The 20,771-nt window shown below is 39.8% G+C and overlaps 1 protein-coding gene across 4 annotated transcripts in view; it reads left to right on the top strand.

The window, feature by feature from the left end:
• Positions 1-3,708: 3,708 nt before the first annotated feature.
• IDO2 (indoleamine 2,3-dioxygenase 2) overlaps positions 3,709-20,771 on the top strand; it is a 73,248-nt gene continuing 56,185 nt past the window's right edge. For 2 of the 4 annotated variants that reach the window (XM_036752909.1, XM_036752908.1), the window contains exons 1-2: positions 3,709-3,948; positions 18,075-18,170. In XM_036752909.1, the coding sequence (XP_036608804.1) occupies positions 3,814-3,948; positions 18,075-18,170 (231 nt within the window). In that variant the 5' untranslated portion in view covers positions 3,709-3,813. Of the gene's footprint in view, positions 3,949-8,340; positions 8,455-18,074; positions 18,171-20,771 lie in introns of all 4 variants that reach the window. The other 2 variants (XM_036752911.1, XM_036752910.1) reach the window with 2 other exon arrangements.

Raw genomic sequence — 20,771 nt, 5'->3', positions numbered from 1 at the left:
AAAATTTGAGTTTTTCTTTATTTCTTTTTTTCTTTTAGTTTTAAACATTCACTTCCACGAGATTTTGAGCTCTAGATTTTCTCCCCCTTCTTAATCTCCCCATTCCCTAAGATGACATGCAAACTGATATAGGCTATATATATATATATATATATGTATATATACGATCATATTAAACATATTTCCACATTAAATTTCCATATTATGGTCATATTAAACATATTTCCACATTAGTCATGTTGTGAAAGAAGACTCAAAAGAGAAAAGCCATGAGACAAAAACAAAAAAGAAAATAGTATGCTTTGATTTGCATTCAGACTCCATAGTTTTTTCTCTGGATGTGGATAGTATTTTCCATTAGAGCCTTTTGGAATTGTTTTAGATCATTGCATTGCTGAGAAGAGCTAAGTCTATCCAGGTTGGTCATCGAATAATGTTACTGCTACTGTGTACAATGTTCTCTTGGTTCTGCTCACTTCATTCAGCATCGCTTCATGTAAGTCTTTTCAGATTTTTCTGAAATCTGCCTGCTTGTCATTTTTTATAGAATAATAGTATTCCATTACATGCATATACCACAACTTGTTTAGACATTCCCCCAATTGAAGGGCATCCCCTCCATTTCCAATTCTGTCCCACTACAAAAAGAGCTGCTATAAATATTTTTGCACACGTGAGTCCTTTCTCTTTTTTATGATACAGACCTAGTAGTGGTGTTGTTGGGTCAAAAGGTATGCACAGTTTTATAGCCCTTTGAGCATAGTTCCAAATTTCTCTCCAGAATTGTTGGATCAGTTCACAAGTCCAGCAACAAATACATTGTCTTTAGTAGTAGATAATGGAGGGTGATTAATGTTTTCCACCTCACCAGGGTACCATAGCCTATCCAGAGGTTCCTCACTCATCCCAGATGTCCCTTTTTGGATGTATTATCACCTGGGATCTAGCTCAGGCATGATCAGCATTATAATCTGGTGAGAGCCCCAGAGCCCCCTGGGTGTCACCCTCCTCCCTCTCCCACCCCCCTAGGCTAAGCTGGAGTGGTTCCCTATTGGGATCAGAATTGCTTCCTGGGGGAACAGAGGAATAAGAGGAAGTGGGAAAGGCATGGGTAGAAGTTCCTCTTTTTTCCCTCCTTGAGAGAAATCTGGGGGATTCCCTGGGAAGTTTCTCTGAACATATACTCGATAATTATTCATTCTCTCCTGTCACTATTTCTTATAGATGGACTTACACGTAATGGAAAGAGGCCTGGATTTGGAGTTGGAGGGCCTGGGTTCTAATCTTGACTCTGCTGCTTCACACTGTTGACCTGAAAGTTTGGTTTCAAGGAGGCAAACAGTCTAGGTGATATATAAATTCATATAGTTTATTCTCTTAAAGCTAGCAGATACATGATAATGGAATCAGAAGCAAACCTCATATTGACTGACAGAAGAATGACAAGGTTTAAATGCACTTTATTTTTTTAATTTTTTTATTTAATATATTTAGTTTTCAGCATTGATTTTCACAAGAGTTTGAATTACAAATTTTCTCCCCATTTCTACCCTCCCCCCCCACTCCAAGATGGCATATATTCTGGTTGCCCTGTTCCCCAGTCAGCCCTCCCTTCTGTCACCCCACTCCCCTCCCATCCGCTTTTCCCTTCCTTTCTTGTAGGGGAAGATAAATTTCTATGCCCCATTGCCTGTGTATCTTATTTTCTAGTCACATGCAAAACTTTTTTGTTTTTGTTTTTAAACAACTGTTTTTAAAACTTTGAGTTCTAAATTCTCTCCCCTCTTCCCTTCCTACCCACCCTCCCTAAGAAGTCAAGCAATTCAACATAGGCCACATGCGTATCATTATGTATAACCCTTCCACAATACTCATGTTGTGAAAGACTAACTATATTTTGCTCCTTCATAACCTATCCCCCTTTATACAATTTTCTCCCTTGACCCTGTCCCTTTTCGAAAGTGTTTGTTTTTGATTACCTCCACCCCCATCTGCCCTCCCTTCTATCATCTCCCACTTTTTTTAAATCTTCTTCCTCCTTTTTTCCTGTGGGGTAAGATACCCAATTGAGTATGTATGGTATTCCCTCCTCAGGTCAAATCTGATGAGAGCAAGATTCACTCATTCCCTCTCACCTGCTTTCTCTTCTCTTCCTACAGAACTGCCTTTTCTTGCCACTTTTATGCGAGATAATTTACCCCATTCTATCTCTCCCTATCTCCCTCTCTCAATATATTCCTCTCTCATCCCTTAATTTGATTTTATTTCTTTTAGATATCTTCCCTTCATCTTCAACTCATCCTGTTCCTACTCTCTCTCTCCCTCTCTCTGTATATATATAATATATATATATATATGTATATACACACACACATATATACATACATACACATTCACTTATACATATATATACATAAACATATTTTATATATATATATATATATATATATATATATATATATATGCACATTCCCTTCAGCTACCCTAATACTGAGGTCTCATGAATCATACACATCATCTTTCCATGTAGGAAGGTAAACAAAACAGTTCAACTTTAGTAAGTCCCTTGCAATTTCTTTTTCTTGTTCTTTTTCTTGATTACCTTTTCATGCTTTTCTTGGTTCTTGTGTTTGAAAGTCAAATTTTCTATTCAGCTCTGGTCTTTTCACTGAGAACGCTTAAAAGTCCTCTATTTTATTGAAAGTTCATATTTTGCCTTGGAGCATGATACTCAGTGTTGCTGGGTAGGTGATTCTTGGTTTAAATCCTAGCTCCATTGACCTCCGGAATATCATATTCCAAGCCCTTCGATCTCTTAATGTAGAAGCTGCCAGATCTTGGATTATTCTGATTGTGTTTCCACAATACTCAAATTGTTTCTTTCTGGCTGCTTGCAGTATTTTCTCCTTGATCTGGGAGCTCTGGAATGTGGTGACAATATTCCTAGGAGTTTTCTTTTTGGGATCTATTTGAGGAGGTGATCGGTGGATTCTTTCCATTTCTATTTTTCCCTGTGGCTCTAGAATATCAGGGCAGTTCTCCTTGATAATTTCTTAAAAGATAATGTCTAGGCTCCTTTTTTGCTTATGGCTTTCAGGAAGTCCAACAATTTTTAAATGATCTCTCCTGGATCTATTTTCCCAGTCAGCTGTTTTTTTCCAATGAGATATTTCACATTGTCTTCTGTTTTTTTTCCTTCTTTTGGTTCTGTTTTATTTCTTGATTTCTCATAAAGTCATTAACTTCCATTTACTCCATTCTAATTTTTAAGGAATTATTTTCTTCAGTAAGTTTTTGGATCTCCTTTTCCATTTGGCCAACTCTGCTTTTGAAGGCATACTTCTCCTCATTGGCTTTTTGGACCTCTTTTGCCATTTGGGTTGTTCCATTTGAGTAATTACTTCGAACAGTTGCACGCTTCAATAAATCCACATCTAAATTTATATCCGGTCTCGCTTGCTTTTTTTCGGCACAACTATAGTAAGGGCACATCCTTTAATGCTTGTTATGAGTTATAGGGAAAAAAGAGTTTGTATTTGTAACATGCTTGTTGGTGAGGGGGTAAGGGTGTAATTTGTTTATTTTGGAGTGTGTGTGTGTGTGTGTGTGTGTGTGTGCTTTATCAGTAACCTTGAATTGTTTACTCAGACTTCTACCAATGAGACCAGAGAGTCCAGATCCTGATCCTAGGACAAAGTTCTCCCACATTCTGGGAAAATGACTCTGCATTACCTAAGCGAGCTCCTTATTTGCGGCTGCGTTGGCCTAAGCATTTAGAGGTTCAAAAGAAAGATTTTGTGCTGTGGGATTTCCATGGACAGATATGACATGACCAGCACAGGGAGAGACATGGAGGTTCCGAACATCAAGCTGAAAAAATCCCTGCCATTCAGTCTTGGAAGGTTTCACATTTCTGAAGATTATGGCTTTCTCCTTCCAGATCCCCTGGTAAGGATGCTTGCTTGTAATCACAATTTACAGGTCTATAGTGTGCACCCTCCTCACCAATAACCCTGTGAGAGGGAGAGAATGCAAGTATCATTATCTTTATTGAACAGGCAAGTTGTGGCAACTTGTAGTGATTTTTCCAGTTACCCAGCTAGGCAGTATCAGAGATGAGATTTGAATCCTCATCTCCTGGCTCTCAGGCCTAGCTCTATGTGATGGCAAGCAGGGTGGAACTTTTTGCCTTTTCTCAGCACTGAGGTAATCAAGTACCTTTGATGAGTCTTGCTTTTCAAATGTAATGACAAGCAAAGTGGACTTTTTATTTCTTTTGTCCTGGAATGCTTCTCAGCACTGAGGTAATCAAGTGCCTTTGATGAGTCTTGCCTTTGTTTCAATCAGGAGTCTTTGATTGAATCAAGAGTCTTTGATGACCTGCTTAAGAAACAAGTAAGCCTCAAACCTTAGGCCCCACACCCTCTTGCTAAGTAGGTACTAAGCCCCAGGGCCCTGAGAAGTGTGTGTGTGTGTGTGTGTGTGTGTGTGTGTAGTCTGAGGTTGGCATTTTGCTTTGGGGGCACACTCATTGGAAGAGTGTTGGTGATTTGGCTGGATGAAACTCTGGATAGCCATAGGAACACCCTCCCCCAGCCGCCCCCCCCATTTTGAAAACCCAGATGTTGGTGCTTCTCTTTCTAGTAACTATGCATGTATTGCTACGGTCAGACAAAAGCTGTCTGTTAATCTGTTATATTGTCTCTTTGTAATTTCTGTTTTTATTTGCTCTGAAGTTCAGGGTACTGACTTTTCCCCCTGAACTAAGTGAATGATATATGTATGTTTAATTAAAATGAGATTGTAAACCCCTTAAAGTTGCTTTCCTTAGAAAAGCAGATCAAAGAATCTGTGCTAGTAGCCCTTCTATATGTTGGTGTTGTGGGTCTTACACAGCCACAGTAGTGGCAAGTAGGAACATTGTTGTTACACTCTAGGAGACTGTCCGCTGTACCACAGAGCTAGAACAGGAAGAGGTAAAAACTATGACTCAAGATTCTAGGGCTCATGCTTTGCATGGTTTAAATACAATTTTAAAATCTTACTTAAATAATTATCAGTTAGAATCACAGAATTTTAGACCTAAAAGAGAGAAGATAGTAGAGTGTAGTGGAAAGAACTCTGGCTAATCAGGTCAAGAATCCCAAATTCTAGTCTCGGTTCAACCATAATTCATCATGTGACCTAGGATGAGTTATTCCCCTCTTCATCTAATCACAATAGAAATAATGACCATCATCTCTTTCAAGTACAAAGGTTCATTTTTAATGCCAAATTTTTTTGAAGACCCCGACTAAGTTATTAAATGTACTCTTACTATCCAGTAATGACAAGTTACTGTGAGCTCAATAATGTTCTAAAATAAATTTACGTTTTATTCTTTAATCCTATTAGCATATATTTCAAAATCTTTAATAGAAAGATGTGTGAGATAGTCTTTTTTCAGGTGACAGAAGGCACATTTGCTTATTTATTAAAGGAACTGTGGTATAGTTGCTGGATGGCAGGACCAGAAGTTAGAAAGATCTGGGTTCTAACCTCATCTCAGGCACTTGTAAGCTGCATGGCTGTGGACAAATAACTAAAGCTGGAGGGTCAGCTCCCTCAAATGTAAAATGAAGATAATAAAAATAAGAGGATTTTTAATCTCGAATGAGAGAATGTCTATAAAATGCCTTGCAGACCTTCACTACAAATAGCGGCCATCACTTTTGACTACCTTTGGTGTTGTAACTGCCTTCAGGACCAAAATGAGTCATTAATTAGATAACTCTTGAGCATATAGATTGATAGACCCTTAGCAGTAACCACTCAGCCTTAGCAGGAGTCCTAAGCCCCAAAGGGAGAAACCAGTGCTCTAGAGATACAGGCTAGATTAACAGATCTGGTCTAAAAATTAGTAGAGATGATAAAGTAATAAAACAAAATGTGATTGTTAAGGAGAAAATTCTATAGCAGACTATACCAGTAAGGCAATAAACACAACATCAACAATAATCATGAATATGCCTACGTAGTTCTATATTACAAGGTATGAGAGACTCTCCATGAAGAAGGTAAAAGACACCAGAAAACCATATCCCATAACCAAATGTTCAGCTTCCACAGCCAGTCAACCCACTTTATCATAACAACAAGGTACTTAAAACACCATATCATAGCCTGGAGCCATGCCATTCCAAAACCTCTCTGGCCCCCTGCTGGGGTCTCCCCAAAGACAAACTCACAGTACAGCTAAGTCAGCCTGTCCAGTTCTAACAATCAGGAGAGCAGCCATTAGCAACCATTAATAGCTATAACATCTTTCTCTTTCTCTCTCAGCATTTCCTGTGACATAACTTCCTTTACCTGTCAGGAAGCTCCTCCCCCCATAGGTAACTTAGGCTTCCTGTGATGTAAGCAGGTCACATGGCCTGTTAATGGGAGGGAAAGATCTTCAAATCTAATTACTACTACACAGATGGAGAACTAAAACGTACTTTCAGGTTCATCAAAGGGCAATGAATTATCATTTTGCTTGTTCCCCTGGCTGGAGATGCCAAAAAGTTTACTGAGGACTATATGTGAGCCAATCTGTATTTTAACATGGGACATAGGTTATTTAGCTCTTTGTCCATACCTCAAAAACCATGTGATTGAATATGTGTTGACTCTTTCCTGTACTCACACTCATTATTCACCCCTCCATGCAGAGAGGGGTGTAGAGAGGGAATACAACCTACTGGAAAACTCCCTGGGGTCCCCAGAACCAAAGGACTAAGGTTTGAATCCTGGTTTTGCTGCTTACTAACTGTATGACTTTGGGCAAGTCACTTAACTTCTGTGGACCTTAGCTTCCTTATCTATAAAGTAAGAGATTTATCTGAGAGATATATAAAAAAAAATTATGTGTCCACACAGATGTTGGAATGTGGGTTTTCTTTTCAAGAACTAGCCTCTTTTTGCAAAAACAATTCTAAGAAAGAGGGGAAAACCAGTCTTAATCGAGTCTGTGGTTAAGAGGGAGAAACTGGATTAGTTAGGCTTCAAACACGCATGCTTAATTGCTTCATGAATATTACCTTCTCCTCCCTGGGAGGAGCTAAGGCTCATTTTAATGCACATGCAATCTATGTGGATGTATGTGGGGTATGGGGGGAACATTTTAAGGGGGAAACATGAAATAGGCATACCGGGAAGTTGTTACCCTCAGAGTACTCAGCCAATGAGGAAATGGGGGAGGGACTTACGTTTGCGGTAAGGAATTAAACTGCTAGCTTTTGCCCTTTGATGTCTGCTGTTGTTGTTCAGATGACACATCCACTTCTCGCAAGAACCATAGAATAAACGAGCTTGCCTCATCTACCTCTGGACTACCTCCTTTGTTATTCCTAACATTATCCTCAGGGGTTCTCGACCTGTGGTCTGTGAATTAAAAAAAATCTATAACTATATTTCAATATAATTGGTTTCCTTTGTAACCTGGTATATTTTTTTAATGTATTTAAAAACATGAATCTGAGATAGCCTTCTAAGCTTCACTAGACTGCCAGAGGGGATCATCACAGAAAAGATTAAGAACCCCTTGACTAGATGATTTCTAAAGTACCTTTCAGCTCTGTTTTCAGTCATTTTAGTCATGTCTGAATCTTTGTGACCCCATTTGGGGTTTTCTTGGCAAAGTTACTGGAGTGCTTTGCCATTTCCTTCTCTAGCTCATTTTACAGATGAGGAAACTGAGGCAAACTGGGCTAAGTGACTTGCCCAGGGTCATACAGCTAGTAAGTGTCTGAGGTTGGTTTTGAACTCAGGGAGGTGAGTCTTCCTGACTCTAGGTCCAGCTCTCTATTCATTATTCAGCTCTATATCCTTGATATAAGATGATTTTTACAACTTACTGTGGCTGAAAGATAAAATAATTCCTTGGTGACAAATCTTTTGGTGATGAGCCTTTTCCAATTTATCTGGGTCGACCCAAAGGAAAGACACATGAGCTAATACTGGATGGAGACTAACCCTTTTTAGTCATGCACTCTTTATTTATAGTTTTAGGGGACCCAGGATTCCCTCTATAGCAGGATAATAATTTTCCTGGAGGAATTTAGCTGTAGCTGTTAAAAATAGGGAAACAGTTTTAAGTATAGTAGGTGAGTGTTGCTGTCATTCCAAAATAGCCTTTTCCAGCTGATTTGAGGGACATGTGGAAGACATCTTACCCTATATGAAGTTCTTATCCCAGGTCCCACACTGGCTGAAATTCCACTTTTAAAGATCATTCTCTAAAATGAATTCAATATTGATGGGAAGAGCATTCATTCTGGATTCAGACTACCTGAATTTGAGTTTGTTTCACTTTGTTAGTTGTGAACCTTGGGAAGACTCTTTGAACTTCCACTTCATCTATAAAATGAGGATATTAATACCAACCCTATCTACCTCGAAAAGTTGTTGCATAGATCAAATGAAGGAAAATTTGTAAGTACTATGTACTGTATAAATGTAAGGATTATTAACATGGGTATGCAGGTCAATGTTTAAGGAAGGAAATTAGTGTTTGTTAAGCACCTACTATGTGCCAGGCACTATGCTAAGTACTTCACAAATACTATCTCATTTTATCCTTACAACAACCCTGGGGTGGGGGGTAGGTTCTATTATTATCCTATTCAACAGTTGAGGAAACTTGAGGCAGACAGAGTTGGTGACTTGCTGTGGGACACATAGCTGGTAAAAGCCTGGGGCCAAATTTGAACTCAGACCTTTCTCACTTAGTATTCTCATCACTGTGCCACCTTGCCAGCTTTGCCACCTTTAACTAGGACTCCAAAAAAGAAAATGCACACGGTATATATTGTACAACTGAATCTGCATTATCAATGTTTTCTGCATCTCATTCTTAAGTCTAGACAATAAAACAAATAAAGCCCTGGTTTATAGCATTTGCTGATCTCTGAAATTTAAATGCTCACATTGAAAATTAACAATTGTCTCACTGGTTCTTGCTGCTTCCAGTAGGCTCCATGTTACTAGCATGCCTCAGTTTTCCTATTTACAACATGAGGACAATGAGCCTATGCCCAATCTTCTAATTCCTAGCTCTTCTTGGTACTAGAGGAACTCAACTGAATTCCCCTGGAGGACAAGGAGGCTGTTTAATCTAAACTTTGTCTGTTCTCTTGGGCCTCATATTGTGCATTCTTTATGGAGGTGGCATCTTATATATTTTTGAATGGACTTGAATACAACAAACTTTTATTAAGTCCTAACTGCGCAGTTGAGTGGTACAATGAATGGAATGTGCTGGATTTGGGGTCAGGAAGATGTGAGTTCAAATTCTACTTCAGATATATATTAGCTGTATGACCCTGGGCAAGTCACTTCACCATTCTCTGCCTCCATTTCCTCATCTGTAAAAAAATGAAGATAATAATAGCACCTCCCTCACAGGGTTATGAAGATAAAGTGAAATAACATGTTTTGCAAAACCTAAAGCAGTGTATAAATGCTGGCCATCACTATGTGCAAGGCACACAGATACAAAACAGACTTTGCTTTGTGGACAATCTAATGATGGTGTCAGGTGGAGGTGGGATAGGATGTGGAGGGAATTTATACTAATAACTCTGAAAAAAGGGTGAATGTGACAAGGGAAAAGGAGAGATCCAAGCTATGTAATAGATGAGAAACCATTTTCATTTGATGGAGAGAGGGGGAGGAAGACAGAACTGATTTTATGGAGGTGACATCTGAGTTGGTTCTTGATGAACAAAGGAAGAAATTTCAACAGGTTGACCACCTTTCCAATAGAAAGTAAATTCCTTGAGGGCTATGACCTTTTATTTTACTTACTTGTATCCTCAGTGCCTGGGGCAGCTATGTAGTACAGTAGATGGAATATAGGACCTAGAATCCAAATCTGGCCTCAGTAGCTGTGTGACCCTGGGTAAGTCATTTAACCCTGTTTGCCTTAGTTTCTTATCTGCAAAATGAGCTGGAGAAAGAAATGGCAAACCACTCTGGTATCCTTGCCAAGAAGACCCCACATGGGATCATGAAGAGTCAGATGACTGAAAAACAAAATCCCCCACGCCCAGCACAATCCCTGGTATGTTGTAGGTACTTAATAAATGCTTCTTGGATTGGATTAATTTGCAATGGGTAAGTCCATTACAGGAATGGGAGGTGGAATCTGTGATCAAAGACACAGGGGAAGTCCAAGCCAAGATGAGAAAGAACAACCCCAGGGGAAATTTCAGAGAGAACATCAGTTTCAAGGGGGCCTTGATATAATTGTCTGGCAATTCAAGGAGTGTTGGTTATAGAATTTAATTTCTCTTTCTCTTTCTGATAGATGAACTAAATTGAGGAAGTGGTCATAGTTATTTCACTTGCTTATAACCTTGCATAACGAGATCATAGATATTTACTATCTTCTTGTGGTTTTGGACAACACTTCCTTAGAAAACCATTTTAGTAATTTATTTACTTAAAATTTAAAAAATATACAGGACATCTCAAAAATCTTCATCTAGCTTAAAGCTTAAAACTTTTGAGATACATCCCATATAGAAATGATACTAATCTCAGCGGATAAAAATCACATAAACAGCTGCTTCACTGTTCTTCCTCCTCTCAGTTGGCTAGAACAATTGGAACTAATCTTTATCTGATGGTCTGTGTTATTTTGACTGACCACTCTGTTGTTTCTTCACTACTATCTATTTCCTCAGTTTATTTAAATTACCTCCTCTTCTGGGAATAGGCAAAAAGTAGAGAAAAGAAACTTAAGTCTATTGGCCAATGTCCAGGGCCACTCTGCCAAGCATTTGTTTGCCTCAAAGGCCAGTGGGGAGTAGGGGACTGGAATTTTCCTTGGTCCCTGTGGGCAGCAAGAAATTCTTTCAAGAAGGTATTGGCCTTTATACCATGTTTTTTTTTCAAAAGACTCAGCGGAGGAAATATTATTGATTTGGCATACACTTGTCCCTTGGCCTAGTAAATGATTGTTTGTGAATGAAGATGTCTGTCACCAGAAGGGTTGATAAGTTAATCGTGGTGTGGTTTCTGGAACACTTGTGGAAGATCGTGGATCTGCCATTTTACTAACTGTGAAACCTTGGCCAAATCACTTGAGCTCCATAGATCTTTGCTTCCATATCTGTTTATTGAGGGAGCTGAATTATTAGATGATCCCTAAGGCTCTTTCTGACACTAACATTCTACTTAAAATTTTGTAATGACCCCTAAAATGTCCCCTTCTCTAGCCTATCATTCATCATACATGAAATTTTACCTTTGGAGAATTGCCCCTGTTTTCTGGTAGCCCCCAGTGAAAGCAACAATAATGATTCAAATTCCAATTTCTCTAATATCTTAAGGGTAACAAGTCAATTTCTATGCAATGGCCCTGTGAGGTAGAGAGGGAAGGCATTATAACTGCCCATTTTACAGATGAGGAAACAGACTGAGCAGAGAAGTGATTCACATAGGGTCATACTACTAGAAAGTGTTGAAGTACACACTCAAACCTAGATCTTCAACAAGAACAGTATTCTTTTTGTCGCATCCCACTGCCTGTTAAAATGCTCCAAATAACTTGCCAAATAATTTGTACTTTTTTCTTTTTATTAATTTATTTTTAGTTTTCGACATTCACTTCTACAAGATTTTGAATTTCAGATTTTCTCCCCATCTCTCCCCTCCCATCACCCCAAAATGGTATGCATTCTGATTACCTCTTTCCCCAATCTGCCCTCCCTTCTATCATCCTCTCCCCTTCTCTCATTTCCTCCCCTTCTATTTCTATACCCTATTGCCTGTATAAATCAGCTCCCTCATTTAAGAGATATGGAAGCTCAGATCTATACAGCTCAAGTGATTTGGCCAAGGTCTCACAAATTACATGTAAAAACAATTTTTAACATTCGTTTTAAAACTCTGAGTTCCACATTCTCTCCCTCCCTCTCTACCCATCCTCATTGAGAAGGCAAGCAATTTGATAATAGGCTATATATGCACAGTCATACAGAACACTTCCATAATAGTCATGCTGTGAAAGACTAATTATATCCCCCTCCATCCTATCCCACCCCGCCATTTATTCTATTCTCTCCTTTGACCCAGTCCCTCCTCAACAGTGTTTGCTTCTGATTAACCCCTACCCCCATTTGTCCTCCCTTCTATCATCTCCCCCCCTGCACCCCCACCCGTATCTTATCCTCTTTCCCCCTACTGTCCTGTAGCGTAAGATGGATTTCCATACCCAATTGAGTGTGTATGTTATTCTCTCCTTAAGTCAAATCCAATGCCTTCCCTTTCACCTCCCCCCCCTTTCCCTCCAATGTAAAAACTTTTTCTTGCCTCTTTTATGTGAGATAATTTATCCCATTCTACCTCTCCCTTTCTACTCCTCCAAATATATTCCTCTCTCATCTCTTAATTTTATTTTTTTAGCTATCATCCCTTCATATTCAACTCACCCTGTGCCCTCTATCTATATAGATATCCCTTCCAACTACCCTAATGCTGAGAAAGGTCTCAGGAGTTACAAATATCATCTTTCCATGTAGGAATGTAAACAGTTCTACTTAATAAGTCCCTTATGAGTTTCTGTTTATCTTTTCTTGCTTCTCTTGAGTCTTATATTTGAAAGCCCAATTTCCTATTCATCTCTGGTCTTTTCATCAAGAATGCTTGAAAGTCCTCTATTTCATTGAATGTTTATTTCCCCCCTTGAAAGATTATACTCAGTTTTGCTGGGTAGGTGATTCTTGGTTTTAATCCTAGCTCCTTTCATCTCCAGAATATCATATTCCAAGTCCTCAGATCCCTTAATGTAGAAGCTGCTAAATCTTGTGTTATCCTGATTGTGTTTCCCCAATACTTGAATTGTTTCTTTCTGACTGCTTGCAATATTTTCTCCTTGACTTGGGAACTCTTGAATTTGGCTACAATATTCTTAGGAGTTTTCCTTTAGGGATCTCTTTCAGGAGGTGATCAGTGGATTCTTTACATTTCTATTTAACCTCCGGTTCTAGAATATCAAGGCAGTTTTTCTTGATAATTTCTTGGAAGATGATGTCTAGGCTCTTTTTTTTTATCATGGCTTTCAGGTAGTCCAATAATTTTTAAATGATCTCCTTGGATCTATTTTCCAGGTCAGTTGTTTTTCCAATGAGATATTTCACATTGTCTTCTATTTTTTCATTCTTTTGGTTTTGTTTCATAATTTCTTGATTTCTTATAAAGTCATTAGCTTCCATTTGCTCCATTCTAATTTTTAAGGAATTATTTTCTTCAGTGAGCTTTTTCACTTCCTTTCCCATTTGGCCCATTCTGCTTTTAAAGGCATTCTTCTCCTCATGAGGCTTTTTGAACCTCTTTTGCCATATGGGTTAGTCTATTTTTAAGGTGTTATTTTCTTCAGCATTTTTGGGGTCTCCTTTAGCAAGCTGTTGACTGATTTTTCATGATTTTCTTGCATCACTCTCATTTCTCTTCCCAATTTTTCCTCTACATCTCTTACTTGATTTTCAAACTCCTTTTTGAGCTCTTCCATGGCCTGAGAACAATTCATATTTTTCTTGGATGCTTTGGATGTAGGAGCTTTGACTTTGTTGTCTTCTTTGGGTTGTATGTTTTGGTCTTCCCTGTCACCAAAGTAATATTCTATAGTATGAGTTTTTTTCTGCTGTTTGCTCATTTTCCCAGCCAATTATCTGACTTTTTAACTCTTTGTTAAGCTAAGAGTCTGCTTCTACTGTGTAGAGGGTACTGTCCCAAGCTTCAGCTGTTTTCAGAGCTGCTTCTAGGGACCTTTAAAGTTTTAGTTCTTCTGCATAAGATCAAAGGAGAGGTGTTTACTCACAGACCAGAGTGACCACAAGCACTCTTTTCTGCCTTGGAACTGTGAGAAGGATTCTGTCTCCACCACTGCCACAAGCTCCATCATGCCAGGGCTCCTCCTTGCCCCAGGACTGCCACTCAGGATTGTGAACCAGATCCAAGCAGGGCAAAGCAAGAGAATCCTGCCTCATCATCAGCAAAGAGATCCCTGCAATCCCCCTCTGATCAGTTGCTTAATCCCTACAGTGTCTGTGGGCTGAGAGCTCCAGAAGCAGCTCCTGGTGCTGCTGTTGCTGCCCTGGGGCTAGGGCCAGATGGTGCTCTTTTCTTACCCAGGTCCAATAGACCTTTCCTACTGACCTAACTTGTCTTTGGCATTTGTGATTGAGAAGTCTGGAAACTGCCACAGTGGCCAGTGATTCTGTCCCTTGAGGCCTGTTCCAGGTTTGCTAGGGCCTATTCTGTGCTGGCATGGCCCATGCTAGACTGTGGTCCTCCCTCAGACTTGTGCAACAGACATTTCCTGTCAACCTTCCAGGTTGTCTTGGGCTGGAAATTTGTTTGACTCTGTCATTTTGTGGGTTCTGCTGCTCTAGAATTTGTTAAGTCATTTTTATAGATATTTGGAGCGGTTTGGAGGAGAGCTCAAGCAAGTCCCTGCTTTTACTCTGCCATCTTGGCTCTGCCCTCCCCACCAAAATAGTACTTTAATGTAATAGTCACCACAAACAATTCAGGACAAATTTGTAGATCAGCTTCCCTGGCAAAGCTCCAAAAGTGTGAGCCCCTGACCTTCATATTGACCTTTGATTTTTTTTGAGAGTGGAGCCTGGATAACTTCAATATGGAGAAGGGAGATAAAATTTGGGGTTTCTGGGAAGCCAAGGAGCACTGTCACATAAATGAGTGGTAAAGTTCTTTCTCTTTCTCTCTCCTCTGCCCAAAGAAATAATTTCTTCACTGGTCTTAATGATAATTTCTTCTTTTAAAAGGTGGTCTAAAAGCTATGAAAATTCTATCTACAGCTAGGTGGTTCAGTGAGTAAGAATACTAGACTTGGAGTCAGGAAGATCTGAGTTAAAATCTTGCCTTAGATATTTAGATATTGACCTAGGCAAGTCCTTTAGCCTCAATTGCTTCATTCATAAAATGGTCATAATGCTAATAGTAGCACCTACCTAACAAGATTGCTTGGAGAAGGAAACAGCAAACCACTCCAAGATCTTTGCCAAAAAAATCCCAAGTGGGGTCATGAAGAGTCTGACATGACTGAAACAATTAACCAACAGCAAAAATAGGATTGTTATAATGATCAAATGGGATGTTATATGCATATATTATAAGTGTATATTATATATATATTTAAGTCTTAAAGAGTTTTCTAACTAAATTCTAGTTACAAAACTCCCTCCTAACTATTGTCTCATATGTCTCATCTCTTTTGCAGCTAAACTTCTTGAGAAGGCTGTCTGTATATACTAACTCTCTATAGTCAGAGTTCTGATCTCATCATTCAACTGAAACAGTCTTCTCTAAAGTTCTAGACAATCACCATTCTCAGTCCTCATCTTTCTTGAAGTCTAGCCACCCTTTGACCCTGTCAATCATCTTCTCATTGTTACTCTGTTCTCTCTAGTTTTTTTGTGACATTGTTCTCTCCTGTATCACCCCTTCCTGTCAAACGCTTCCTGTCTCCTTTTCTGGATCTTCATGAAGGTCATGCTTGCTAATCTGACCTAGATATCTCCTTCTTCCTTCTCTCTTGATTCAATTATTGTCTCTGTGCTGATGATTGTAAGCTCTACTTATCCAGCCCTATCCTCTCTTCTAACTTCTAGACTCACATATCCAACTGTCTATGGAGCATCTTAAGCTCAACATGTCCAAAATAGGATTCATTGGGGGGTGGAGCCAAGATGGTGGCTGGAAAGCAGGGACTAGCATGAGCTCCCTGCCAAGTACCTCCAAAAACCTATAAAAAATGGCTCTGAACCAATTCTAGAACTGCAGAACCCACAATATAGCAGAGGGAAGAGGGGCTCCAGCCCAGGACAGCCTGGATGGTTGCTGGGTGAGGGCTTTCCCCCACAGAGCTGGGAGCGGAGCAGAGTCCAGAGTGGGCCACACGGACCAACCAGACCAGGAGCCAGGCGGAGCATACCCTAGTGCCCTGAATCAGTGAGCTGCAGCAGTTGCGAGACTTCTCAACCCACAAACACCAAAGACAACAGAGAAGAACTGTAGAACCCACAAAATAGCAGAGGGAAGTAGAGCTCTAGCCCAGGACAGCCTGGATGGTCTCTGGGTAAGGTTTATCTCCCACGGAGCTGGGAGCAGAGCAGAGCATAGCCCAGCATGGGCAGCACGGAACAACCAGACCAGGAGCCGGGGGGAGCGGGCCCTAGTGCCCTGAATCAGTGAGCTGTGGCAGTTACCAGACTTCTCAACCCACAAACGCCAAAAACAACAGAGAAGGTTAGTGGGAAAAGCTGCTGGCAACAGGGTGATAGAGTTTGTGGTTCAGCCACCCCCTGCCCCCGGCCCCGCCCCCCGCCCGGGGCCAGCGGAGGTGGGTAGCTACAGAACTACAGCTGCAGTTGCTTCTGGCCTCAGGCCCACCTGGTGGGAGGAATTAAGTGGTGGATCAGAGCAGGAGTGTAGAGCCTGCTGAAGATCTAAGTCCAGTCTGGGTTGGGGGTTCTTGGGAAAGGAGGAGTGCTGGTGTGGCAGAGCTGGCTGTAGTATCTCTGAAATCAACAGCACATCCCCCCAAGCTTGGAACATAGTACTCTTCACTCTGCAAGCAGTCATACACCACTGAAAAACTCAAGGGTCAAGTAAATTGGCTGGGAACATGGCCAGGCAGCAAAAACGCAATCAGATTCAGACTCAGACTTTGGAATCTTTCTTTGGTGACAAAGAAAACTAAAACATACAGCCAGAAGAAGTCAACAAAGTCAAAGAGCCTACAACAAAAGCCTCCAAGAAAAACATGAACTGGTCTCAGGCCATGGAAGAGCTCAAAAAGGATTTGGAAAAGCAAGTTAGAGAAGTAAAGGAAAAATTGGTAAGAGAAATGAGAATGATGCGAGAAAATCATGAAAAACAAGTCAATGACTTGCTAAAGGAGATCCAAAAAATACTGAAAAATATATTGAAGAAAACAACACCTTAAAAATAGACTAACTCAAATGGCAAAAGAGCTCCAAAAAGCCACTGAAATCTCTTTATATTCACTTTGTATTATCTTTCTATACATTTCCTTCTCCCAGTAGAACAGAGATTCTTTGAGGGCTGGAACTATTTCCTTTCAGTCATTTTTTCAAATGCCTAGCGTAGTGCCTGACCTTTAGTAGACATTTACTAAATGCTTACCTAATGAATAAATGAATCATGAACTGGGATCTAACTGATGTTTTTCTGTGAATGTTCTAGCCCCTTTAATGTTGGGTAGATACTAATGGACCAAACAGGTTTCTGTTACTTTCCCCTTGGTTTCCTTATATGACTAGTTGAGCCATCTTTTTTTTGTCCAACAGCATCCTCCGCCCTGCCCCCCCCCATGACATCTTTCATGCTATTTCTCCTGCATAAAGTTTATTTGGTGTTGGGTTGTAACCTCATGTGCTCATTTCCTGCTCCTGGAGGGACCCTCCACTCGAATTCTTTAGAGATTGTGGTATTCTATGACTGGTAGTCATTCAGCATTACCAGAAGAACACCTATGTTAAAAAGATACGTCTTTGTTTCAGAGAGAGCAGAGGCTTATGGGGACTGTATTCATAAAAGCACTGAAAAATTTCCCAAGGGTAATGTATTTAAAAAAAACAAGAGTAATAAAACTTGAAAAAATGAAAATAGATTCAGAAGGGAACAAGGAAATGAACTAGATGAAATTGGATAAGTATCAAACTGCTTCATTAAAATTAAAAGATGCATTTTAAATCTTTCTTAAACTATGAAAGTTTATTATTTTGTTACTTGTTTTCTTCTTGTTTGTGCATATGAACTTTTGTAGTTGCAGATGGTTACTGTTATTGCAATAAAGATTTTGTTTTTTAAATACGTGATGTAAGGAAGATTGCGAAATAGGAACACTGCTTTGAAATCTTTCATGCTTTGTTTGCTGGAAACAGCCTGTTTCCTAGCATCTCAAAATCGAAATCTAGACGTAATTAGCTAGCAGAACTTGGGTGGGTATTCCAAGATTTGCCAATGTACTGAAGTATTTGTCTTTGTTTTACACACAGAAGGAACTTTCCCATTACTACATGCCCTGGATGGAAATAGCCAGGAATTTGCCTCTCATGATTGAGAGTCATCAGCTCCGAGTCAGAGTGGATGTGGTAACTTCCACTTTCGATCTTACTGTCTTTCTTCTCTCCTGTCTCTGCCTCTGTCTGTCTTTCTCCTTCACCCTTCTGCCTCTCATCCTTATTTCTCTTTCTCCTCCTCCTCACCCTATCTTTCCTTTTCTTCTCCTCTTCTCCTGACTCTGCTTCTCTCTTCCTTCTCTGCATTCAGCCCTCAAGGACCCGCTGGGTCAATAAAGAGTCTCCATAATATGTATGTGGGTGTGTGCATACACATGGTGGGGGGTTGGACACCCAGTGGTATTATTTCACTGCAGGCAAGAAAGGGCCCTCTGTCTCTAAATACCTCCTTTACCTTAAACTTTTGATTCAACAAGCATTTACCGAGTACCATCTCTACGTAAGGCCCTGTGCTAGGCACTGGAGGAAATACAAAAATAAAAAACAATGAAAAACAACTGATACTGCTTTTCTCAGAGGAGAAAAGATACATATACATATTACTGTGACATAAGATAGCATGAGGTAAAGGCAAAAAAGAATATATAGATGAAGCACTAGAAGAAATATGAGGAGGGAGAAACCCAGTGTTGAGCTAGTAAATATTTAACAATCAGCTCTCAGTGTGTGTAGGTATGTGTGTCTAAAAATGTAGACTCATGACACACTTTAAGTTTAATACGCATAATTAACATTTTCTTTATCACTTTCTTAAGTCTATGTAACCAACAAAATAATAAATCAACACCTGATTTGCAGCATTTTCCAATTTCCAAGGCTCACATTGAAAACTTAACAATCAACTCTTGTGTCCCTTAATGAGTCAGCTTCAGCATTGCACTGGGATCATTTTCACCTGGAGGAATCCCACCTCAGACACCAGCTAAGGTATGGAAACCTGTGACAAATAACCTCTCTGAGCCTTACTTTCCTCATCTATTAAAATGAAAGTATTTGATTCAACCGGCTTTAAGGTCCCATATGGCTCTGAACATATGATCCTATGTTCATATGAATCATGGATCCCTTCATGGAGGATTTAAAAAGAATTATAGGATTTCAGTAAAGGGACAATGTTCTCACACATAGGAGATAGCCCATAAAAATGCATAGAGATAGGACTAATTAGGGAGAATATTAGTATAGTTTGGATATAATCTAGTGTGTGTGTATGGGAGGGTGTATTGGCAATTAAGGAGGGCTTTTAGCACTTATTCAACCAAGTGCCCTTGAAGAGTTTGGCCCTTATTTCTTTGATTAAATTAGGAGTCCTTGATGACCTCCTTACCTCAAGGGAAAGCCTAGTTTACGTGGGTTTGAGTGACATGTTTGTGACATCAGAGGCTTTTAGACCATGTGAGTTTAAGTCGAATTTTTGTGATGCTTTTAGGTCACGTGGGTGAGTCCCATGTGTGACTTGCCTTTGACCCTGAACAAGATATATAAACCCAGAGGGTAGCATTCTCCTTTTGAGCTCTGACCCAGCTGTCGTCGAGCTCCCTGGCTCATGAACTCAGATGCTGATGCTTTTTGGTAACTATGAATTGTGACTTGGTCTGTTTCTAATGTATGTTTGTATTTGTATTTGCTCTGAAGTTCAGGTTGCTGGCTTTTCCTCCTGAACTAAGTGATTTTATATGTATATGTTGGATTAAAATAAGATTGTTAACCCCTTCATGTTACTTTCCTTAGTAAAGGAGATCTAAAGAACCTGTGCTGGCAGTGTTCTTGTTATTGGACTTGTGTTGGTCTTTTACCCTCACAGCAGCTGCTAGCCGAATTGTTGCAACAGAGGGGTGGAGTATAAAGGAGACTAGAGAGAAATAGTTCTGAAAAGGTAGCTTCTGGAATTCTGGGTTGAGGCGTTTGTATTTTTTTTCCAAGAGATAAAAGGGTTTCATTTAAAGGTTTTGAGCAGAGGAATTAGAAGGTCAGATCTATGCCTTAGGAAGATTAGTTTTACAATTGTGTGGAGAATATATTAGATAAAAGAGAGATTGGCAGCGCAGATTGCTGATTAAGAAGCTATTAAAATAATCCAGTTGCTCAATGTTAAGAAAGACTGAATGAAGGTTTTTCATTTTTGTATTTCCTCCAGTGCCTAGTACAGGTGAGAACAGAAGAGAGGATGGATGCTAAGATATTGTGGAGGTAAAAGAAAGAAGCTTTAACAGCTGATTAGAGATGAAGGTGAGGAAGAAGGAAGGTTCAAGGTTGTTCCAGAGGCCTTGCGAGTGAACAACAGAGAAGTTCATGATGTTGAGGGAGAAATGAACCCCAGGGATGTAGGAATCCCAAACCAAAGTTCCCAGGTCTCCTGGAATGAATTCTTGGACCCAAGCATTCTTTAAGTCAAAGAGGCAAGGATTTATTATGCTTTATGTAAATAAAGCAGGCAAGAGTTCTTAGGGAACCTGCAACCACACTGGGCTACAGGGAATTTAAGTACAAGATTTAGGGATTAATCCTGTCAATTAGGTGTTTTGGGGTGGGATTAGGGAGTGGTTTAGGCCTGATTAAGGGGTGGTCAGTTCTTAAAGGAACATGTACTTTTTGTATCTACTGCACAGGCATCTTACCCAGAGTTCACTGGGAAATAGCCCAAAGGGGGGCTACCTGTGGGTGTCGTTTTTG

Source organism: Trichosurus vulpecula, chromosome 3, assembly GCF_011100635.1.
Source record: "Trichosurus vulpecula isolate mTriVul1 chromosome 3, mTriVul1.pri, whole genome shotgun sequence".
Lineage (NCBI taxonomy): Eukaryota > Metazoa > Chordata > Mammalia > Diprotodontia > Phalangeridae > Trichosurus > Trichosurus vulpecula.
This window is presented reverse-complemented; position numbering and strand designations above follow the sequence as displayed.